At 39.1% G+C, this 21,706-nt stretch overlaps 4 protein-coding genes across 9 annotated transcripts; 1 reads left to right on the top strand and 3 right to left on the bottom strand.

Moving 5' to 3' along the window:
• On the top strand, positions 1 to 4,687 carry LOC104771163 (uncharacterized). Of its 2 annotated transcripts, none has more exons than XM_087503528.1 (6): positions 1 to 658; positions 909 to 1,028; positions 1,420 to 1,475; positions 1,578 to 3,191; positions 3,359 to 3,470; positions 3,703 to 4,687. In XM_087503528.1, exons 2-6 carry the CDS (start codon positions 920 to 922, stop codon positions 4,383 to 4,385), a joined length of 2,574 nt encoding a protein of 857 aa, XP_087359654.1. In that variant the 5' UTR covers positions 1 to 658; positions 909 to 919; the 3' UTR covers positions 4,386 to 4,687. The 2 variants fall into 2 exon arrangements, with proteins under 2 accessions (XP_087359654.1, XP_019097898.2); XM_019242353.2 differs by having other exon boundaries at positions 1,417 to 1,475.
• LOC104771164 (lon protease homolog 1, mitochondrial) lies at positions 4,513 to 10,429 on the bottom strand. The gene is made up of 19 exons (XM_010495641.3): positions 9,773 to 10,429; positions 9,388 to 9,453; positions 8,809 to 8,994; positions 8,645 to 8,710; positions 8,448 to 8,489; positions 8,227 to 8,349; positions 8,044 to 8,142; positions 7,899 to 7,964; positions 7,740 to 7,826; positions 7,592 to 7,631; positions 7,245 to 7,416; positions 6,955 to 7,079; positions 6,711 to 6,841; positions 6,506 to 6,610; positions 6,241 to 6,354; positions 5,999 to 6,166; positions 5,787 to 5,888; positions 5,053 to 5,715; positions 4,513 to 4,957 (listed from the first exon to the last, which is right to left on the bottom strand). The coding sequence occupies exons 1-19, from the start codon at positions 10,208 to 10,210 to the stop codon at positions 4,775 to 4,777; spliced, it is 2,976 nt and encodes a 991-aa protein (XP_010493943.1). The 5' UTR covers positions 10,211 to 10,429; the 3' UTR covers positions 4,513 to 4,774.
• On the bottom strand, positions 10,415 to 16,203 carry LOC104771162 (protein SEMI-ROLLED LEAF 2-like). 4 transcript variants are annotated; one of them, XM_010495640.3, is made up of 18 exons: positions 15,836 to 16,203; positions 15,266 to 15,413; positions 15,021 to 15,095; positions 14,809 to 14,924; positions 14,562 to 14,676; positions 14,287 to 14,415; positions 13,942 to 14,183; positions 13,658 to 13,854; positions 13,120 to 13,556; positions 12,655 to 13,035; positions 12,407 to 12,556; positions 12,237 to 12,315; positions 12,027 to 12,151; positions 11,745 to 11,936; positions 11,487 to 11,621; positions 11,277 to 11,402; positions 10,985 to 11,179; positions 10,415 to 10,821 (listed from the first exon to the last, which is right to left on the bottom strand). In XM_010495640.3, exons 2-18 carry the CDS (start codon positions 15,398 to 15,400, stop codon positions 10,696 to 10,698), a joined length of 2,955 nt encoding a protein of 984 aa, XP_010493942.1. In that variant the 5' UTR covers positions 15,401 to 15,413; positions 15,836 to 16,203; the 3' UTR covers positions 10,415 to 10,695. The 4 variants fall into 4 exon arrangements, with proteins under 4 accessions (XP_010493942.1, XP_087359653.1, XP_010493940.1 ...); XM_087503527.1 differs by having other exon boundaries at positions 15,266 to 15,405; positions 15,836 to 16,136; XM_010495638.3 differs by having other exon boundaries at positions 15,260 to 15,413; positions 15,836 to 16,126.
• An 812-nt stretch (positions 16,204 to 17,015) lies between these two features.
• LOC104771161 (threonine--tRNA ligase, mitochondrial 1) lies at positions 17,016 to 21,631 on the bottom strand. 2 transcript variants are annotated; one of them, XM_010495636.3, is made up of 20 exons: positions 21,263 to 21,631; positions 20,916 to 21,153; positions 20,770 to 20,829; positions 20,485 to 20,574; positions 20,251 to 20,325; positions 20,023 to 20,151; positions 19,850 to 19,939; positions 19,676 to 19,764; positions 19,500 to 19,596; positions 19,336 to 19,422; positions 19,142 to 19,226; positions 18,759 to 18,853; positions 18,629 to 18,661; positions 18,455 to 18,541; positions 18,259 to 18,351; positions 18,092 to 18,184; positions 17,772 to 17,993; positions 17,590 to 17,661; positions 17,423 to 17,494; positions 17,016 to 17,320 (listed from the first exon to the last, which is right to left on the bottom strand). In XM_010495636.3, exons 1-20 carry the CDS (start codon positions 21,496 to 21,498, stop codon positions 17,225 to 17,227), a joined length of 2,139 nt encoding a protein of 712 aa, XP_010493938.2. In that variant the 5' UTR covers positions 21,499 to 21,631; the 3' UTR covers positions 17,016 to 17,224. The 2 variants fall into 2 exon arrangements, with proteins under 2 accessions (XP_010493938.2, XP_087362053.1); XM_087505927.1 differs by having other exon boundaries at positions 18,455 to 18,661; positions 21,263 to 21,589.
• Between the last annotated feature and the right edge of the window lie 75 nt (positions 21,632 to 21,706).

Genomic DNA, 21,706 nt, shown 5'->3' with positions numbered 1-21,706 from the left:
AAATTCGAGACAACAAAATTAGTAATATTTTTTTCGGAGGTGGAGTGAGAGACTGGAAAATTCAAACACTCTGTTTCTCTCTCATCTCTCTCACTCCTTCGCTCTCTTCTCTTGTCACATCAATCCACACTGAAAGTATCTGTTTTTTTTTTTCTTTTATTTTGTTCAGAGTTCTCTGCTACGTCTGCACATCTATTGGTCTGTCTTCTCTACCCAAATCCCAAATCACAAATCCCAAATCTTAAAAATCTATCTTTACTTCGTCCTCGTTTGATTTAACCTTTTCCCTGATCTGACCCATTTCTCAAGAATCTCTCTCTTTCTTCTAAGATTCATTGGTGTTTTAAAACCTTTGCATCAATTCCAATTTTCTCAATTACTGTGTTTGAGGAACACAAGACCCACCCCCTACCCCTAGTGTTGTTTGCTAGCTTTTAGGGCTAGATAGATCTTCTAAAGTTTAGGTTTTTAATCGGTTTTGTGCGTGAACAGTCCGCAGCATTTCTGGGTTTTTGTTTCCCGTTGTCACATTTTGCTGTTAACGTCTCAAAATCTTCGAATTCGGTTGATTTCTCCACAAGGGTGTCTGGAATTAACTCAAAATGGGATGAGCGATAAGTTGAAGTTGACGTCTTTGGCATCTGAAGTTAAACGATAGGTAATATTGGGTTCATGTTTGTATCTGTATTATTCTGTGGTGGCCTTATCTGAATGTATATTAGAATTGAACTGTCTTAATCTTCTTTTAGTTCAGCTAAGAGTTGGGGTGAATTATTGAGGTTTATGCGGTTTTTTTTTTTTGGTCCGGTTTCGTTTGGTTATCTGCTGTTTTGGAATCAAGATTATGTGTTGCTGCATCTTGCTAGTTACATCCCAGGGAAGTGATTCTAGTGATTGTTTATCTGTAGATGAAATAAAAATGGAAGTTGTTGAAAGGAAACGATCCAGAGGAGGTTTTTTTAATTTAATCGATTGGCCTGGAAAATCTCGTAAGAAGCTCTTCTCTTCCAGCAGCTCTGAACTCTCAGGTGAGTCTGCAGTATTGCCTTTGTAATGCTCACAAAGATTTGGTTTAGTTCTTGTGAATCCTGTGGCATGTATAAATGTTTGGTCTAAGACAATGTACTTCTTGTTTGAATGAGATTTTATTATGATTACAGACAGTGCTGTTCTTGTTTTTGTAAATGCTTACAAATAGTTAGAAATGTTTGGTTCTGTTCTTGTGAATTCTGTGACATGTAGAACTAGTTGGTCTAAGACAATGTACTTCTTGTTTGGAAGAATTGGTTATTGTTTAATAACAAGTTTTGATTCATTTGTATTATAATGCTGTGTATATAAGAAAGTATGATTCGATCTTTGTTTGGATTCTAGTAAGTAATCTCAAGTTCCTTCTTCTTCTTGTTTTTGTACCAGAAGAATCAAAGCAGATAAAACAGACTGCTCAAAACCTTTTGAAGTCAAGGGTTTCTCTTGTGAGTTATCTCAATACTATTCCCTTGTTTTTGTCAAGTGGCTTTAGTCTTAGTTTAGCGGATGAGAGGAACAAATTTGGTTTGATGTTATCTTTTGGACAGGTTGAGGTTGATGAGACTGGAAAGAGTTCATGTTACAACCCGAGAAGTGACTCAAGCTGTTGTGCATCTTCTGTTACCAGTGATGATGGACAGGGGACAAGAGCCCCAAGTGTGGTTGCCAGGCTTATGGGTTTAGAGTCTCTACCTGTACCAAATGTCCAGGAACCTCGATTCAATCCCGATCTTGATCTGTTTTTCCTCAGACCTTCACGAAACACCAACAGATGGGATGCATATGAGAATCTTGGTTATGTAAATCTCCGTACTGACTATGATGGTATTTCCTGGGACCGTTTGGATTCAAGAACAAATAATGGGCGCAACCAACCGATTGAACGGTTTCAATCTGAGACTTTTCCCCCCAGGTCGGCTAAACCAATATGTGTTACCAACAGTAGACACCTGTCTCCTATCCGGAGTCCCGGGTTTGTCCCATCCAGGAACCCTATTTATGTAATGGAAGCGGCTTCAAGAATGATTGACCCAAGTCCTAGGATGGTTGCTAGAACGCGGTTTTCGCCATCTAATTCTCCTTCATCAGTTCCTATGAGGATTCAAGATTTAAGAGAGAAATTAGAAGCTGCACAGAAAATGTCTAGCCGTCAAGTCTCCCATGATAACTTTAACCTTAAGTACCAAAGAGGAAAGCACAACGAGAAGAGAACCTCAACATCACTCATGACGCCGTCAACTAGTAAGTTCATGGGAAAAAGCAGTTCTGATGCTTTGAAGGGTAAAGTGAAGCCATCATCTTATGTATCCGCACAAGCAAAAGCCAGTACAACGCCCGTAAGTGTCACCAGAAACTCTGCAAACCAAAAGGAGAAGGCAGAAGCTAAAAAGTGTATAGTCAAAAGCCAGAATGGTCTTAGAGGAGCTCCCATCAGCATGGGAAAGAGTATGCTTAAGCAGAATAACCAGAAACAGAACTGCAGAGACAACCAACCTTCAACGACCTCTGTTTCGAACCAAAAGAGCAGCAAAGTAAATAACAAAGTTGTAAACAAGTATCCAGTGGAAAGTGGATCGTTATCAAAGCACTCGGGTTTAACAACAGCCGCGATGGAAAAGAATAATTCTTTATCTTTGTCACGCAAAAAGACTCTTCCCCGGAGCAAAAAGCTCCCTAATGGGGTGCAAAAATCTGGAATCTCTGATGATAAACGGACCAAAAGGAGTGAAAATTTGATCAAATGTAACATCACCATTGATGGTGGCTTGAGCAAAGGCAAAAATGATCGGAAAAAGGAAATGGATGTGATTTCGTTCACATTCTCATCCCCCATCAAAGGCTTATCATCTGATTCACTATCTTCCTCCCAAGGAATTGATCAAGACACAGAATCTGCAGTTAGTTTCAAAGTGATTGGCGGCGATTCCTTAAATGTTTTGTTGGAGCAAAAGCTCAGAGAGCTGACTTCTAAGCTTGAGTCTTCTAGCTGTAGCCTGACCGAAGAAGAGTCTTCATGGTCCATTCCAAAGGATGAGGTGAACGGGATGATTTCATCTGCATCAGAATATGAAAAGTCGACTCAAAACGGTCTGGATAAAGTTTTATCGAAGAGTGAATCTGTTTCTGACTGCACTTCATTCTATGACAAACAAAAATTCCAGGTTAGTTCCTTCCTAATGCATCTAAGAGATTAAGTATGCAAATTCTTATTAGTCATATTTTGCATTCTATAGTTTTAGACCGGCACTGTTTCTACTTGTAAATATATTTAGGTTATTTAAGGCTTTCTAACTAATTATGTTTTGTATAATTTCTTCTGAAAATAAAGATACAAGCAGAAGAGCTCGAAGTTAGCAGCATTAGCACTGTAACTGAAGCAGATGATCTCAGAAGCTCCTGCAGCAAGAGTTTCTTAGATTGCAGACAGTCCGCAGAATACGGTTTGTTTTCTCAATACTTTACAACAAAATGTTTAGTTTTCTTTCTCCCAAGTCCCACCGAATCAATAAGAGCAATTGATATTCTAAAGTCAACATTCAGCCTGCAAAACTTGAATCCCTAAGATACATGTATTGTTTGAAAACACTGTTTGCACTCAATAGGAACTGATGGCTTACATGAAAGCTAGATTTGCGGCTACTTTGATCCTGTCTAACGCTTTGGGCTTTACAGGGACAATACAGTCCTCATCAGACCAAGAACCCACCTGGTTTTCATCAAATGAGTCGCACCAATTACAAGACGAGTCCGAGCTCTCAGAATCTGTAATAACACTGAGTTGTTCAGAAGGTGAAGAAAGTCTCGACTGGGAGCTTGGGTACATATCCGAGATCCTCAGGTCTGACCAACTGTTGGTGAAAGAATTTGCTCTGGGAATGGCCACTGACATATTACCTGCGAGCCTCTTTGATGAAATGGAAGGCCGAGGAGAAGCAACAGCAGCCAAAATCAACAGAAAGACACTGTTTGATTTTGTCAATAAGTGCTTAGCGCTCAAGTGCGAGCGGATGTTTATGGGTAGCTGCAGGGGGCTATTAGGCAAGTGCGGGTTTTTGTTTGAACAAAGAGATTGGTTAGCAGAAGAACTGAACAGAGAGATTCATGGGTTGAAGAAGATGAGAGAGATGATGATGGATGAGCTTGTTGACAAAGAGATGAGCAGTTTCGAAGGGAGATGGCTTGATTTCGAGAAAGAGACGTATGAAGAAGCCGTTGACATTGAGGGAGAGATAGTATCTACTTTGGTTGATGATTTAGTTAATGATCTTGTCTCAGGTACTCAAAGAAGAACATGGAGGCAAAGGGAAGGGTTAGTTTCTGCTTTAGTAGAGCCTGATCTTCTCTCGGTATTCTAGATGCTTCTGGTGTTTGTTTTTAGATGCTTCTTCTGATAGTTTCTCTGACATGAGAATCGAGATGAAGTGTAAGTAGCCGATATCGAGGAGCATTCTCTCACACGATGTATAATATGAGCATTCCTTCTTTTATGTTTCCACTTTTATTGAATGAAAAAATGCAAATAATAGGATAATTCTCCTTCTTTCGTTCTAATGTAATAGTCTGTTATTAAGTATGAGTGAATCTTGCTTCCGCCAAGATACCAACAGTTGATAGACTTTAAGTGTTACACAAATAACTTTCTTCTTGAAAAAGAAAAGTGAAAGAATCAAGAATGGTCTTGTTGTTTAGATGGGAGACAACAAATGATGACGAGGGTGAATTTGACTCGTCTATTCTTGTTGTTTCAGTCTTCTTGTTTGTCATAGCCAAAGGCGAGCTTAAAGATCTTTCCATAATCATCCACAAAGTGAACTTCAAGCCCTTCTTTCACATTCTCCGCCAGCTCATCAAAGTCTCTTCGGTTTGCCTCCGGAAATATTATTGTTTTAATCTCACTCCGCCTAGCCGCAATAGTTTTCTCCTTCACCTGAGATATTTTGTGTAAGAAACTTGCAGCAATTCGGTAAAATGTCAAAAATATAGAATTAACAGAGTGAGAGACGTCTGGAGTTGCTAACTTACCCCACCAATAGGAAGAATTCTTCCAGTTAGTGTAACTTCTCCGGTCATTGCAAGATCCTTTCTAACTGGTTTCTTCGTGGCAAGTGATAATAAAGATGTGATCATGGTGCAGCCTGCACTTGGACCGTCCTTGGGGGTGGCTCCTGCAGGGACATGGAGATGAAGCTTGGAGTTTGCAAAGAACTGATTCTCTGGTTCTTTCTCTAGCATTATCTTTCTAGCGACTGTGTGAGCAATTTGTGCGCTTTCTTTCATCACATCACCGAGCTGACCCGTTATATTCAGGCCACCTTTACCTTCCCCGTCCTCCACAACAGTTGTCTCTATGTACAATGTTGAACCACCCATTGATGTCCAAGCTAGACCCATCACAACACCTACCGGTGTCTGCTCATATAGCTTCTCTGCATGGAATACCGGTTTTCCTACATAATCCGCAAGGTTTGATTCATCAATCATTACCTTTTCAATCGCCATCTTCTCGGTTTGAGCCTCTTCATTTGATTCTTCCAATGACGAATCAGAGGACACAGGGTTTTCTTTATCAGTATGGTTCTCTGGGGATTCTACGCCGACTTCGGACACAATTTCAGCTTCTTCGGGATCACTTGCAACTGCAGGCACTTCGGCGACTGCTCCTGCACGCACTAATTTAAGAGCAATCTACAAAAGAAAAATGATGTTAAATTTTGGGGGCTTAAAGAAATCATTCAGAGTCTTGTAGCAAAACTTACCTTACGGTAAATCTTCTCGATCTGTTTCTGGAGATTCCTAACACCTGCTTCTCTGCAGTAATTTTCTATCAAGGAAAGAAGAGCTGCATCACTCACCTCAACCTGCAGATAGTATGAACAAATTGAGCAAATCCTAGAAGTATGTGACTCATTGACAATTACTAAACCAAGTTAAAAGCAGACACAATTGGAGAACAGGATTAAAGTGAGACCTGTTCAGGTTTGACGCCACAATCTCCACGTGCAGTTTTTTCCAAATAGTCTCTTGCGATATGAACTTTCTCATCAGTGATATATCCAGCAATAGATATCACCTCCATTCTGTCTAGCAGAGGATTTGGAATCATGTCTATCACATTTGCTGTGCACACAAATAAAACCTGTAGGGAAATGGATCAGCAATTAACAGACAGCCTAGAACCATATGAAACAAAATGATAACCACATTACTAACCTTTGATAGGTCAATAGTAACGTCGAGATAGTGGTCCAGAAAATTTGCATTTTGCTCTGGATCCAGAAGCTCCAACAAAGCACTGGCTGGGTCACCAGCATGGCCTTTCCCAAGCTGCCAAGGAACAATAACACTTTATTGCAGAGAAATTTGACTTTCTTAACTAATGATGAACAGTATAATATCGATGAATAAAAGAAGCTACATATGTGACTACCAACTTCAGGAAGCTAGTCACAAACTCACAATACTAGAAAGATATTACCTTATCAATCTCATCGATTAGAACAAGAGGATTTGATGTCCCTACACTCTTTAGACATTGCACCATCTTTCCAGGCATGGCGCCAACATATGTTCGACGATGCCCCTAAACACGTTATTACGAGAATGATTTATTGTTTCTGTGACAGAATTTAATCGAAATCATTTGACTAAACTTTGCAAGTAAAGAAAAAAATGAGTTATACCTTGATCTCAGCGACATCTGCTAACCCTCCAACAGAGAACCGGAAAAACTTGCGATTAAGAGCGCGTGCGATAGAACGGCCAATACTAGTTTTACCTACTCCAGGAGGGCCGGAGAGGCAGATGATTTTCCCTGGTGACACATATACTCAAATTTTAGCTGCAGGCTTATAGACCAGGACAAGTTCTTTTTCATCATTCAAGATCAATCAGAAAGGGGCCACAACTACTGTGCAAGTATCATACCTTGTGAAGTGCCTCTAAGTCTTCCAACCGCAATAAATTCCAGTATTCTTTCCTTTACGTCAGATAAGCCATAGTGATCCTCGTCCAGAATTTTTTGTGCCCGCACCACATCAAAATTTTCATCACTGCAAATTTAATAAAATAGATTCCTCAATCAGTGAACACAAAGCAAATACATATGGTGCCATGTGATGAGCACGGATGTTCATCCTCTCTGTCAGTCCCTCATAAAGACTAGCTGCTGCTTTACTTAAATAATAAAGTTACAAGATAAAGCAAGAGTAAAATACCTGTAATTTCCCCATGGTAATATGGTCAACCAATCTAGGTAGTTACGGGTCACGTTAAACTCGCTTGAACTGGCCTCTAACAGCTGCAGTTTTGTAAGCTCTTCTTCTATGACTTGTAATACATGCGCTGGAATTTTTTCCTTGTTAGGCTCAATCCTTTCCTTAAACTTTGCTGCAGTGATGAATAGAATATCAGTTGCAGTTGTCTTACAAATAACAGTGTACTGGTCTCTGAACTCATACCAAGGACACTGACGCCTCATGAATGCATAAGGCAGTGAAATTATAAATCTCTAACGGTGATATAAATGAATACATAAAATTGAAGATACTAAGGTAGTACCGACCAGAAAGTGCAGATTTATCATCGGTCTCCACACCAAGCTCCTGCATTGGATCACTTAAATGAATAAACCAAATATGATATATACCACTGACATAATGTTGAGTTGACGAAAAATACAAGAAAATTTTATGAGGCGGGATGAAACATACCTTCTTTATAGCCTTGAGCTGCTCATTTAGTAAGTACCGGCGTTGCTCACCGCTAATCTTTTCTTCAATTGCTTTTGCTATGGTTTCCTATATGGTTCAAAAGATTTGAATTATATTTCATTCAAACAGCTAGCGGCTAAGTAGCCCCAGAAATAGTACCTGAATCTTGCTAATTTCCATTTCTTTTTTCATCAATTCCAGCGTCAACCGCAGACGTTTGTGAACCTGGGTCAATAAAGGTAGAGATGAGAGATTGAACAAGCAGGGAAACCCATACAACTACAAGAATAGTGTAACTACTTACATCCAGTTCTTCAAGAACTTCTTGAGCTTGATGCCTATTTGCACCACATATCGCAGCTCCAAAATCGGCTAATCGTGGATACGTGAAATCACCTATATGCTACACAAGTTTGAAAGACATCTACTAAGACAGGTGTCCTGAAAGTTTTTACCTGCACACGTGAAAATTATGAAGAGAACATGCCTGGGTATATGTCTGAACGTGATCTCTCCATAGTGAACTTGTCTTTAGTACATCCCTAAGCGTTGAAATAACTTCAAAGGATGTTGCCTTGATGACATCATCGTCCATGTCAAATGGGTTATCCTGCACAGAGAACAAGAAAAAAGGTTCCTGACTTGAGAATTTCAAAAAGAAAAAAGAAAAATCAAACAGAAGTCTCATATCATAAAGCATAATTATACCTTAAGATGATCGACTTTGACGGTAAGTGGTTCCTCACTCACCTGTATAAAGAAAAAAAAAATCTCCCTTAATAAAAAGTAACTCGGTCAACCAAAGGACACAAAAGGTGTAGTCGCTGCTAGGCTTTTGAACTTTGAATTCTTTCTTAACTGAAATTCTACCATGTATGAAGAACCCTGTTACTCTACCGACTTACCATCTCTGTTATGCGAAGTCGCCTATGACCAACAAGGATAACTTGGTCACCTTGGATACTTGAAATCTGGGAAATCAACAAGGAAATTGTAATGCTAGTTATGCTATTTGATTTGATCACACAGAAACCAAACAGACATTAAAGAGACGTAGCAGCAACATTACCTGAGCAAGTGTGCCAACTTCGTGAAGCCTGTTAAGTAACTCTTTCCCTTTTAGCTCATTTATATTTTTTTCTGCATCAGTGCTTGAAGATGAATCAGCTGATGGGTCATCCTTCAGAAGGAAAGCTCCTGCATATGGAGCTTGTCGTCTTCTGCTCTCCTGTAAGGCTGCGAGTACTTTAGGATCCTGCACACCATAAAAAATCACATGGTGGTCAGAGGCAAAAAATGCGCATCTCCCAAACTAAAAAGTTAATGTTACCACTATAGTTAGAGATAAATAGTTGTAGCAAGTTTGCCCACATCATCAAATGAACCAAGCAGGAAAGATTATAATATAAGAAACAATGAGGTAGTTAATAATGCATCAAATGCCGCTAAAATCTCTATATATACTAGAAAAATAACCAGCAGATTTCAAAGAACCTGAGGTGTCAACTTTGGTAATTGGTGATGCTGGGTCTACTGAGTCTAGTTCTAAGGCTAGATACAGTCCACCATAGAGAGAATTCAATGAAAGTTTTGGGGATAAACATGTTAACAAAATGTTGAATGGCCAGAAAAGGATGAATTGACATACCTTGACATAGATTGGCATGTAAAAACCAGGAAAAAGAGGCCTATGCGGCACCGGCAATGCTAGAACCTGCAATTTAACAACAGAAAAGTATAAGTCTAACTGAAATGTCTATTAGTCACAATCACAAAAGCCTCTGGTTTTGCTCTGACTAATAACTAAAAACCACCAAATCCAAATTCAAAAAAACCACCATGGAACAGTATACAATAACAGACGCTTCAACAAAGATGAAAAGCATCTCATAAGACCAAAAGTTTACAACTTTGTAATCATTTCAGCAAGGATAAGATTTTGCCTCTACAATTAAACTGCCAACGATCCATCAAAGCATATATACATTGCGATTAGAAAGACAAAACCATAATCCTACAAAATTAACACTAACCGTTAAACAATCCTCTGGCCTAGGGTTAGTGGGCACAATCGCAGACGACGATTTTGAGTCAGAACCTTCAGAATCGGACTCGACCGCCTTAGCTTCAGCCTCAGCCGCCGCCTCTCCATCGGTAGGCTCGGAGCAGAAGAAAACACGTTGACCTAAAGAAGCAGATCGCCGATTCCACCCAGTAAGCTGACTCAACGCTTTGAACAATGGTGACTCCACAGGGCTACTAGACCCGACCCTAATTGCCGGAGTCAAATGATGGACTCGAGAAGCGGAAGAAGTGAAGAGCTTTAACATGGTGGGAGAGAAAGATCTGTGATAGCAATTTCTGAGATTGAGGTTTATAGAGTTTTGCCTTTTAGGCAAGAAACCATTGGAGAATTGTGGAGAAGAAGAAGAAGAAGCCTGTAGACGAAGATTACTATCAAAGCCCTTCATAAACCCCGACGAAGCAAAACCCCAATTTTAAAGGCACTGCGAGAGAACAACACCACCATTTTGCTTTACGACAAAATACGTCGTCGTTTTAATGTCGGTTCATTGGAACCCAAACCCAAACCCAAACCGGCCAGTCTAGTTCACCGTCATTAGTAAAAGATATGAACTTTAAATCCTCGATTTTGTTTGCTGATGAGTTTAATATAGAGAATCTGATACATTAAACTAGTAGATAGAGCATTGGTTCGTTCTCTAATGGATCATAACAACAACAGTAACATTCTTGTCCTAACGGCATTACTACTTACTACTGCCAACTACTGATTCTAGATATCACTACCACATGTGTCTGTGTCTGTTTTGAAACAGAGAAAGAGAAGCATCGTGCTTGTGTCTAGATAAGTTAGCTCTCTACAAACCCAATAACAACAACAAGATTACACACTTTCTACAGAGAAGATTTATATATTATGAAGTTAGTCGAATCATCTTCCAGCTCCTGCTGCTTTGAGGAAATTGTCAAAGGGACTAGCTGGAGGTAGTCTCATCATGGACCATGAATCCTGCAACACTCCAGATTCTCTTCCATAGATGTTCCCATCTTCTACTACCTGTAACACAGCGTATCAACATGTAAGCCTAGTAATCATAAAGTTAAGACCTTTCTCACTATGATTGAAGACCATAGCAGATTTCAACAGTTTGTAGTTCTAATCTGTTTACTATAAGTAGGTTTGGTAGGCAAAAATATATACCCTACTCACTGTTACGTACCTTCTCAAGTGCATATGATTCCTCTGGTGAGTTTCTGTAGAGACCATTCATCTGGCGGTTCTCAGTAGCCAACCACCTTGAGAGCTTCTGTCTAGTACCAGTCCCAAATGTTTCACAGCGGTTAGTCATTGTGTCATAAGGAAGCGGTGAAGTAGAGACAGATGACACAACTACTTGACCAGCCACCTCAAGCGCCTAGACAACAAATAACAAACCAACTATAAGAGACAACAACATAGATATCTATATATCAGCCAGTATCTTCTTTATGCCGAATTCAGTCTACACTTACAGATTCCATAAGCTGGCCAATGCTGATAACTTGAGGAATAGATGGTGAAGGAGATCCTCTTGGAGGAAAACGCACAGAGAGTTCACTCGTCACTTCGTCCTCAGCCATTGAACCTGCAGGTATGTCCTGTGATAAAAAGAAACACAAGTGTTTACAGTTCCTTTTATCATCAAAATCCCAAAGAATATGGGTCTTCAGAGAATAGTTTACCTCATCGAAGGATAGCGATTCCTTAGAGACACTTTGGTTTGGTTGAGGTTCAACATTTGGTCGTGATCCAAACATAAAGGCATCATCAGGTGTGAATGACTCCAAGAGTTGCATCTTCACATCAGCTTCCTCGAGCTTAACAAGAAAATATATATAAAAAAATCAGCACAAGAATCACCAGGTTTATACTCTTTTATGGTGCCTAAAGCCATTGATCAGAGCTAATGCCCACTGAGAAACAGAATATATAAGAATTACCTTAGAAATCTTATGTAGATTTTTTGCGACGATATCGGTTATAATAGTGTTGGACAGCTCTACTTTGCTTCGAATCTCAAACAGCATTGAAGTAGCCATCTGGCTATCACCTGAGGACCCAAAATCTTTCATATTTGCCTGTGTTCTTACGTGAAGTTGTAAGTCATCGCCAATGAATAGATAGGGATCCACCTGAAAAAAATTCAGCACATAATCAAGTCATGTTACACAATCTCCATGGATGAAATTAATAACTGAAACAACACATCTGAGAGAACTCACATCACCAGGAACTTGAGTCTTCAGCATTTCACAAATATGAGGGATCTGATATATTTTGGCAGCGAACATCAGCGTACTTGTGGATAAAGCAAGGATCAACCGCTTGCAAACTGTGGGTAATGAACCTGGCAATGAAGAAAGTTTGGTTGCTCATAAGCCATTTCTAAAACTTTGATCAATTTAAGAGAGAGTATTATCATCAATCAATACCGTTATTAAGCTCCAAAGAAAGATTCCTCAATGAGAAGAGCAGCTGGAAGGCTCGAACAACAAGCCCGTCATCAGGATTCTGCAATAAAAAAATGATCATGAGAGGTTAAGTATGGCATCATGAAAGTGAAATATTAAGAGTCAGAAAAGAAGAGAAACTTTATGTTGACCTTCAATCGCAAGGAAAGAAGCATCAAGCTGATAGAATGAGCAATAGCTTCAATGTTGGAAGGTAAGATATCAGGAAGAGTCGATTGTATCCAAAATGCAGATAACAATTGCCCGATTTGATCCTCTGTAAACTTCATCATTGAAGGTAACTGCATCACCAGACAGTATCAGACAATTGCATAAACATAAACATGTGATGGTCCTATAGCACATAACATCCAATTGTAAGCAAGGAAAAAAATGTTACCATATCAGCTAGATTAATAAAACCAGCAGTCCTATCGATTATGGAATTCAACTTGTGAAAGTTTGGGGACGATTTGTAGTTCTTAAGATCTTCGTGAGTATTATTATTATAACCGTTCTTCTCAATCTTGGCACCATCCTTCTCCTTCCTGAGCTTGTCTAATCGAGCAGTAATAGATGTGAAGGCAGATGTTGTATCACTCCTCCAGTTTCTTAATTCATTAAGATAGCCAGAAGCTCTCACTGATGCAAGTCCAGCCTGAGATTGACCAGAACTTTGCAACAGTATTACTGAAAATATTTCATGCGCTCCTACACGGGTTTCGACATTTGGATGCAGCATTGCTTTTAGAAGCGCATCAAGAAGTCCATCTGGGAAAACCTGTATAAAATTAAAATAAGGATTAAATAATCTGTAAAGATGATGTTAGAAACTAGGAAGAAAAAAAAAAAAACTATAGTTCACCTGTTGTGAACGCATAGATGGAGATAATGCTGAAGACATTGCATGAGCAAGTATCAACAGCGATCCAACCGCTGCGCGTGAAACAATTCCTGAAGAAGGAAGTCCCTCGACTGAAACAGCCATCATATCGAATAGGTGCTGTGTATTAACAATTCCTTTGGCTATCTCCCGCAGACAATCTTCAATAGAATTTTGAAGCATCACGTTCAAGTTGAGTTCCTCATCTCCAATTGATCTAGCTGTTGCCTGAAAGCTTTTCCTCAGGTGCCGACACAAGTCATTAACAAAACTTATGTCCCTAAGATACGAGCTAGTCCTGATCAGCTTTGCTAGACAACCAGCAACTTGTATGATATAAGCCTTGAGCTCAGGGTCATTGGCAACATGCTTATTGTCAAGATGGCGTACAACAGTCGACAACACCAATTGCTGACTCCCTAATATATATAAAGAAACATAGCTATGAGGTTTAGACAAAAAGGTGTCTAGACAAAAACCCAATATTCTAAGAAAACAAGACAAGACATAAAGAAGATACCAGAGGTTTCCATCAAGTATACTGCATCAGAGAGAACTATCATGGCCAGCCCATTTGGGGGAGTCCATTGGCGTCTAGAATTGAAATAGCTGAACATAGGATCCAAGATTTGCCGCAGAGTTGTGCTTTCTTTAGCCAGGTCAACCATCCTCTGAAGACATATCTGTGCCCAAACTTTGGGCATCTCAGTCTCTTCTCTAAAACAATAAAAAGAGAATGAGGCACTTAGCAAAGAGAAAAATACAAAGACATCATGGCAACAAATAGAGGATTAAGTGAGTTACTTGGTCAACAGAGTCGGATCTTTTCTTGCTGTTCTTGGTCTGACAATCATGTAGCTAGGGCTATTACAAACTGCTGTCCCTCGGCCTTCACATCTAATCACTTCATTTACCCAGTTACAATTTTGCTCTTCTCTGTCTTCGTTGGTCTGAACAATCATGTTTGCCTCGTAATTATCAAGAGTGGCATGTACAATCTCATCAACAGCAGCAAATATATGCGAAAACTCTCCCATAAACCAAACCTGGTGAAGAAGCAAATATAAGAAAAACTTGTTAAAACCGGACAGAAACTTTTGGGAGTAAGATTGACTGAATTTGGAAGACTAAAAGAACTAGTTCTAGTACCATCGCTGAAAGGCATTGCAGGCCAGATGCTCTTAGACACAGCTTTTGATGTTCGTCACCTTCTTCACGAGCCAATGCACAAACTTTGAGTGCAAATTTTTCAATGCTGTGAGTATAAGTTCCATCAACCTGTTCATAGCAGATGAAGGGTGAGAAATTTCACGTTTTCAACATGGACTAGCATAAGTGTAGAAGCCATGAACATTCTGAATTGTTAAATCAGTCAAAGCCTCAGTATGCATAGTTCTCCTAATGTTCTTCAATTAACATTTTACCTGACTGTAAATGAACCTCGTCAATGTTTGGCATCCAAGAATGGTCGGTGTGTCCAGCTTTGAATTTTCAAGTAGTTCCGTAACCACATTCAGCAAACTTGTAGCAAAATAAGCCCTTAAATAAGAGGAAAAGAAAACAGGCAAGTGTTTAAGAATCATCGAAGTAATCATCGAAGTAACAAAACAGGCTACGAATTTGCATAACTAATTTTGCTTTCCTAAAACTGCCAGGTATTAGAAAGCTTACATCTGATCCTTGCAATGGCAAAGCATTTTGTTGTAAGCCTCGGTAACAATATTAATGAACTTCATCTGTTCAGATCGAAGGTCCTTGTAACACCTCTCTTCAAGAAACTTGGCGATCTGTGACAGCCACAAAACAGAATATGCTGAACAGAACTTAAACACAAGACTCCTCCTCACCAACTAAGTAGTAAGATTCAAAAACCAAAACTCTACCTTAGGGATACGGATCGGGTTCTTGGCAGCATACTCGCACAATTTGACAATCTTCCTCTCATTTGGTGCACCATCCTAGAGAACATTCATACAAAGCCTAAGTTGAAAATATACCCCAAGCACGTTTACAAACTCTCAAATCAAAACCTATACCAGATGGTCTGAAGCAAAGATGTTACCAAATCACAAGTGAAAAGTGGAAACTTTATAACGAAGTGAGCTTCAAGGAGGGTACACACACTTACAGGGGATTTAGGGAAGATCTCACCAAGCAATTTCTTGTAACGCTTGACGGGCTGACGAGATCTCGACCTGAGAGCTGGACAGCAAATACACATACTCTCACACGCCGGAAAAACATTCCTAGAGATAAACCCCATTCTCTCTGCAAACCTTCACAGAAGAAGATGGTGTTAGAACATTAAAAGAAGAGAACATAAAAAAGCTTCAATTTTTTTGTAAACCCTAGAGGACCCAAAGTTGCTAAACCAAAACAAAACAAAGGAGAAGAGAAAAAAAAAAAAGAACTTTCTAAGTAAAAAAATGGAAGAAACCTAATAATACTTTTTTCAAATTCAAAATTCAAAACTTTAAAATCGAAGATATAAAAACAATAGACGAAAAAGATGTCAGAGGTTCAAAACTGGGTATGCGTTTGGAAACGAAGAAGGAAGGAGAGATAAAAAAAAACACAAATGTGCATTACCCGATTTCTAAAAAGAAACCCTAACCCACAAAAAAATTAGCTTAATCTCCAAGGTAATCGAGAAATCATGAAAGGAAACTAAAGAGATGAGAGATTTGAAGACACATACAGAGCTTCCAGGGGACGGATCTGAGGAGAGGCTACGTGAAACTGGAAACTGGTTTCAAAGTTTTGATTAATCTAATGAGAGAGAGAGAGAGAGAAAGAGAGAGGAAAAAGGCGCGTGGATTTGGATACAAACTGCTGCAACTGCAATTAGAGAGAGAGAGAGAGCACGTGAGAGATGTTGTCACAGATTTTAATGTGTTTTTTCTTTTCTTTTCTCTCTCTCTCTCTCTTTTTTCACTAGAGAAAAAGCAGAACTAGCCTATAGTACCTCTGTCTTGTGTCAGAATGCTCCATCAATAAATAAAAAAAAAAAAAAAACAGAAGCTAAACAAGTTGGTTGTTGTCTTTGTTGACAACAAAAATTCGAACAATTTTGGTTTTCTTTTTTTTTGCTTATTAAAAAAAAGTTGTTGAAGTTAGAATTACGAATGACCCGAATCCGGTCCGACCTAAGTCCTCCTGACCCTAAGTCCTGAACTCATGAAATACACAATGGTCCGGTCCGTTCGTCCGGATGATATTTGGTGTTAAATCTTGTTGGACTAGGAATTTTATGGGCAACACAACCTTATTCCATATTTTATTAAAAAATAATTATAATGACCCTGGTTCAATATAATAATAATTGAAGAATGTTTCTAAAAGATTGCGAATCTTTAGATTCTTTAAATAAATAGAAGCTACACAATAGTTTCTGTCAAAAGAAAATGTGAGTTCTAGTGAAGTCATATGGTGGTGGTGGAGATGATGATAATGATACCTTGATTAGAGTTTAAACAAAATGTGTACAAGGTCAGAAACAATGACTTAATCAGAGTATAACTCTTCTAAAGCTCAGCAGAATTTTATGGCAACAGAATCACATAAGCAATCCTTCAGCATTCTTAAGAGCTTCTTAGGCTTTCCTGAATTCCCCATTTGTTGCCTTGTGTTAGTTTTCACACCATGTTCCTTCACAACAAAAATTTGATACCATCGCGTAGAGCTTTGTGAGCAAGATCTACACAAGATTATCAGGGTGCTCCACGGTGGCCTCGAACAGCATTCAAAAGTGCATTATTCTTTTTGTGGTTAACTCCACTGGATTTGTTAAATCCACGGATTTGAGAACCGCAAGAGAAAAATTGAAGGATACAATAATCTCTGCAAGTGATGTTCTTACTTTTCTAACATCGGTTTGGTTATTTTCCAAGTATCTTAAATTTGAATTTAAAGGAGAGCAAACAGAATAATGTCGCTGTAAGTTATCAAAAGTATAATATGGTTTAGGCCTAATATGGTTTGATGAAAAAGATAAAAAGACTTAAATCCTGGTCCGACTCTAATTTGCAAAAACAAAAACACATCCTATCATGACTTCAGTTTTCAGGAGAGTTTCAGGAGTTGGATCTCATACAAATTCGGCAGTCTTGGCCTTAAATTCTTCCAGCAAATCCTCAATGCTCTTCACCGAGTGGGCTGCACTGTCTCTCAGACGAACACTCACCTGAAAATGTGAAGGTCCAACAAACAAATTGGTCTTAAATGTCTTCACACAAAACAAAATTAATTAAACTCGAGAGACTCTTAATATGGATGGCTGTCTAACCTGTCCAGTAGCTGCTTCAGTTTCACCCACGACCAGAATGTAGTTGTACTGCGCAAGCTGAGCTTCACGTACCTACAGACACACCGCAATCATCATTACTCAAGTCAATATTTAGAATCACCAGCCAACCAGAGAACAACAATGGGAACATGATCCAATATTGTCACCTTTTTATCGATCTTTCTGTCTGTTAAGTCGGCATCCACATAGAACCCAGCATCATGAATTTCCTTTTGTACCTGTTTGAATGAATGTGCCAAAAGACACGCTAGAGATTAGATGCTGCAGATAAGTTAATACGAACCACAGGCGCTAACTAAAAGAGTACAGGCAAAGCCACAAACTTAACCTTTTCTGCATATTTCTGAGATTTCTCTGATATAGGGCAAACTATGGCTTGGCGCGGACTAATCCAGAAAGGCCATTTTCCTTTGTAATGCTCCAACAATATGGCAAACATACGTTCCACAGATCCCAACACGGCTCTATGTATCATTACAGGTTTACTCCTCTTCGCTTCGTCCTCAGCTGCGTATTCCAATTGGAAGCGATCCGGAAGTTGAAAATCAAGCTGATAGAGGCGACAAGAAACATACAATCAACTCCTGCACTGATTACAGCAATGGAATGCATAGAACAGAAAAACTAAAAAAAGTTTCAGAGCATAACCTGTAAAGTAGCACACTGGAATTTCCTATTCATCGCATCAGAAACTGTGATGTCTATCTTTGGGCCATAAAATGCACCATCTCCTTCGTTCAACTGCCAAAACAGCACACATTAGAATGAATGCAGACTTTTGTGAATAGAATTGAGTATTCAACAAGTGCCAATACCACTAATGGCTTTCCAAAAGCTTCTATAGCTTCTTTGAGATCCGCTTCAGCTTTATCCCATGTTTCCACACTCCCAAGGTACTTATCCGGCCTCTGAAATTTAAATTAACATGCAAATAATGGTTATAGAAACATGTCACGCTAAGACTATAAGATTTGGTAGATGCACTGGTAAATAAATCATCAAATATGGTACCGTTGAAAGTTTTAGCTCATAGGTAAACCCAAAAATTTTGTACACATAGTCAATGAACTCCAACACACCCTGCACTTCTTCCTTAACCTGCAAATAGATGACATTAAGTATAGCAAAAAAAACTGGGAGAAAAGGAGCTCCGACAGTACCAGATAAGACACATATATCACAAACCTGTTCCGTTGTACAGAATATGTGTGCATCATCCTGAAAAAGTATGCGTACATTATATTAAGTATCAAACATGCATCATGGAAAGGGAAAAATGATAATAAACTATAGTAAACAAGGATACAGAATCTACCTGCTGGAACCGTCGGACACGAGTCAACCCACTAAGTGCTCCACTTGCCTCATTGCGGTGTAACACTCCAAAGTCAGCCAGTCTCATAGGTAACTCTACAGATCAGATAATATAAGCAGCCAAAAGATGGCGTCAGTCCAGATAAATGACAGACAACTTCTTTAGGTAAGATTAATAAAGGGAAAACATTAGCCATAGTCCTTGAAGATAACAAAATACAAATTACACTTTGGAACAAGTCTCCTGTCATTGAAAACGTCAGCACTGTGTAATCCACAAGTTTTGCCAGAATTTCATGGAGTGAACTTTAATTTCTACAACTAATATTATTCATAGATCTGTTTTTGGTGATATCAAATAGCACAAAAGGAACAGAGTCACACCTCTATATGAGCGGACCCTATGTTGGAATATCAAGCAGTGACCAGGACAATTCATAGGTTTCAGCCCGAACTCTTGCTTCTCAATCTACACAAGGAACATTCTGATAAGTCATTCATGCGCAGAATATAACTTAGAGAGCTGCTTGCTTAAGTAACAGAGTCAAGAAACTCTTAAGGCTTCCATGTCCTCTTACATCAAACGTAAACATATTATCCTTGTAGTTTGCAGCATGTCCGGATGTGTCCCACAGACTCATGTTGTACATATTTGGTGAAATGACCTACCAGCGCAAGGTTATTTAGCGATCCCCACTCAACAAGTATATTAAATATATGAGATGAGAGAGCTAAGGAAAACCTCTGTGTAACCCCTTTGCCAGTATTGCTTCTTAATGAAGTCCATCAACTTGTTATATACACGAGTGCCGAGTGGAAGAAAGAAATAACTTCCAGGGCTGAAGCTCAAGGATGGTGAATATATGTATGTACAGTGAAACACAAAGAGGAAAACACAGTATATTAGCAATGAAATACCTGAGGTGATGACTAAAGAAGAGTTCCTGCTTTTGGCCCAATAGTCTGTGGTCATACTTTTTGGCTTCTTCTAGAAATTGAAGATATTTCTGTAACGACCAAGTCAAAGATTATAGATATTACTCATACTTATGATACAGCGTAGCTGCCATAATATTCAAGAAATATGAGTACCTTCAGCTGCTTCTGATCAGGATAAGATATCCCATAGACTCTCTGCAAGCTCTCACGGTCTTTGCTACCCTTCCAGTAAGCTGATGAAGCCTAAGAAAAATATATTTGTCAGCATAAGAAAACAAACTATAATCTGTACATATGTAGCTTCTAGAGACACAGTAGCAAATCACCCTCAAACACTTGAACGCTTTCACAAAAGAAGTGTTTGGTATGTGCGGTCCACGACACAAATCCACCAATGGGCCACATCTGTAGACAGTAATGGTCTCGTCCGCAGGCAAAATATTGATGATTTCAACCTAGAATAATGAGTCCAAACAACGTAAGAGGACAGAAATAAGCGTAAAGTTAAGGGAGCATAACAAAATTCAATAATATTTATCCACAGCTTAACCCACCTTAAACTTATTCTCTGAAAACATCTCGAGTGCCTGATCCTTTGTCACTTCAATCCTTTCAAATGGTTGTGCTTCCTGAGATGTAAATAGAAAAATATGACTAAAATTTGGGTGACATATATCATTCAATTTTCATTAATAGGTTTGAGAAACGAACCAACTATTTTACAACATATATTGTAAGAAAGCTTCAAGATAATCGAAGAAAATATCAGACTAAAGACGAAACGATACCTTAGCAGCTTTTGCAGCACCTGCTTCGATTTTAGGAAAGTGATTGTCGTTCAGGCCCAAGTCACCATAAAATCCATCATAGTAGAAACCCTGCAATAATAAATCCATCACATCAGCGATAGCCACATTTGCACACCACTTCATTGAAATACAAACAACAAGACCAGTGATTCCACCTTTCTCTCTTAGGGCAAAGGAAACATCTTAACATAGAAACCGAACTTCACAAATGATGGAACATAACATACAAACAAGTAACAATTAGCACAAACAAGATGCTTTTACCTCTCCTCTCGTTGTACATGGTCCAATGCATAGTTGACACCCATACTCCTGTTCGAGAGCCTGCAACAAGATCACACCCACATCTACCATAAACGAATCGTTCACCACTAGCAAAACTTTTTGATAAAATGATTAAGCTCTTATACCTGACCAAGAATGTGAGCACTAGAATGCCAGAGAGTATCGCGACCTTTATCGCTATCAAACTTGAAAAGCTCAAGCTTACAGTCACCTTCCAATGGCCTAGTCATATCCCAGAGAACATCATCGACCGCTGAAATCAGCGCAGAATTTGCCAAACCCTTTGAAATCTGAGCAGCAATATCCATTGGAGTTGTCTCCCATTTCCTCCCTTCTTTCACATTCCCATCTGGCAACGTAATCCTAAAACACACACAACGCCAGAAATCCAAAATCAATCTTCAACAAACAAATTGAAACTCTAGACAAACAAATCACAGTGATACATATAAAACATCGACATCGTACTTACTTGATCGGATCGTGCGGCAGGGACTTAAGCTTCTCGAGTTGATTGGCTTGGATCTGCTCGAAAATCTTGATACGTTTTGGGATGACGGCGGAAAGATACGCCTCATCCTTTGGATGATTAACTGCCATTGACGGAACAGTACAAAACGACGACGCCGAGAAGAAGAGAGCTGGTAGAGACGAAGAAGAAGAAGAGGTGTAACGACGAATAGAGCGAGCCGTAAGACGAAGGAGCATCAAAAGCCTTTGCAAAGGTTTATGTTATCTGTGTGACCTGACCTCCTCTAGGGTTTTTTTTTCTCCTTCCTATCAGTAGAAAACAAAATCGAACCAAACCGACCTAAAATTGGGTGATTTCGGTTTCCCGGTTATTGAAATCGATTGTGTAAATTATTATCCCGTTTAATTATCGGTTTAGAAAAATAATTAGAGTGCGACCGGTTTA

The sequence above is a fragment of the Camelina sativa genome, chromosome 20 (genome assembly GCF_030686135.1).
Source record: "Camelina sativa cultivar CO46 ecotype springtype chromosome 20, ASM3068613v1".
Lineage (NCBI taxonomy): Eukaryota > Viridiplantae > Streptophyta > Magnoliopsida > Brassicales > Brassicaceae > Camelina > Camelina sativa.
This window is presented reverse-complemented; position numbering and strand designations above follow the sequence as displayed.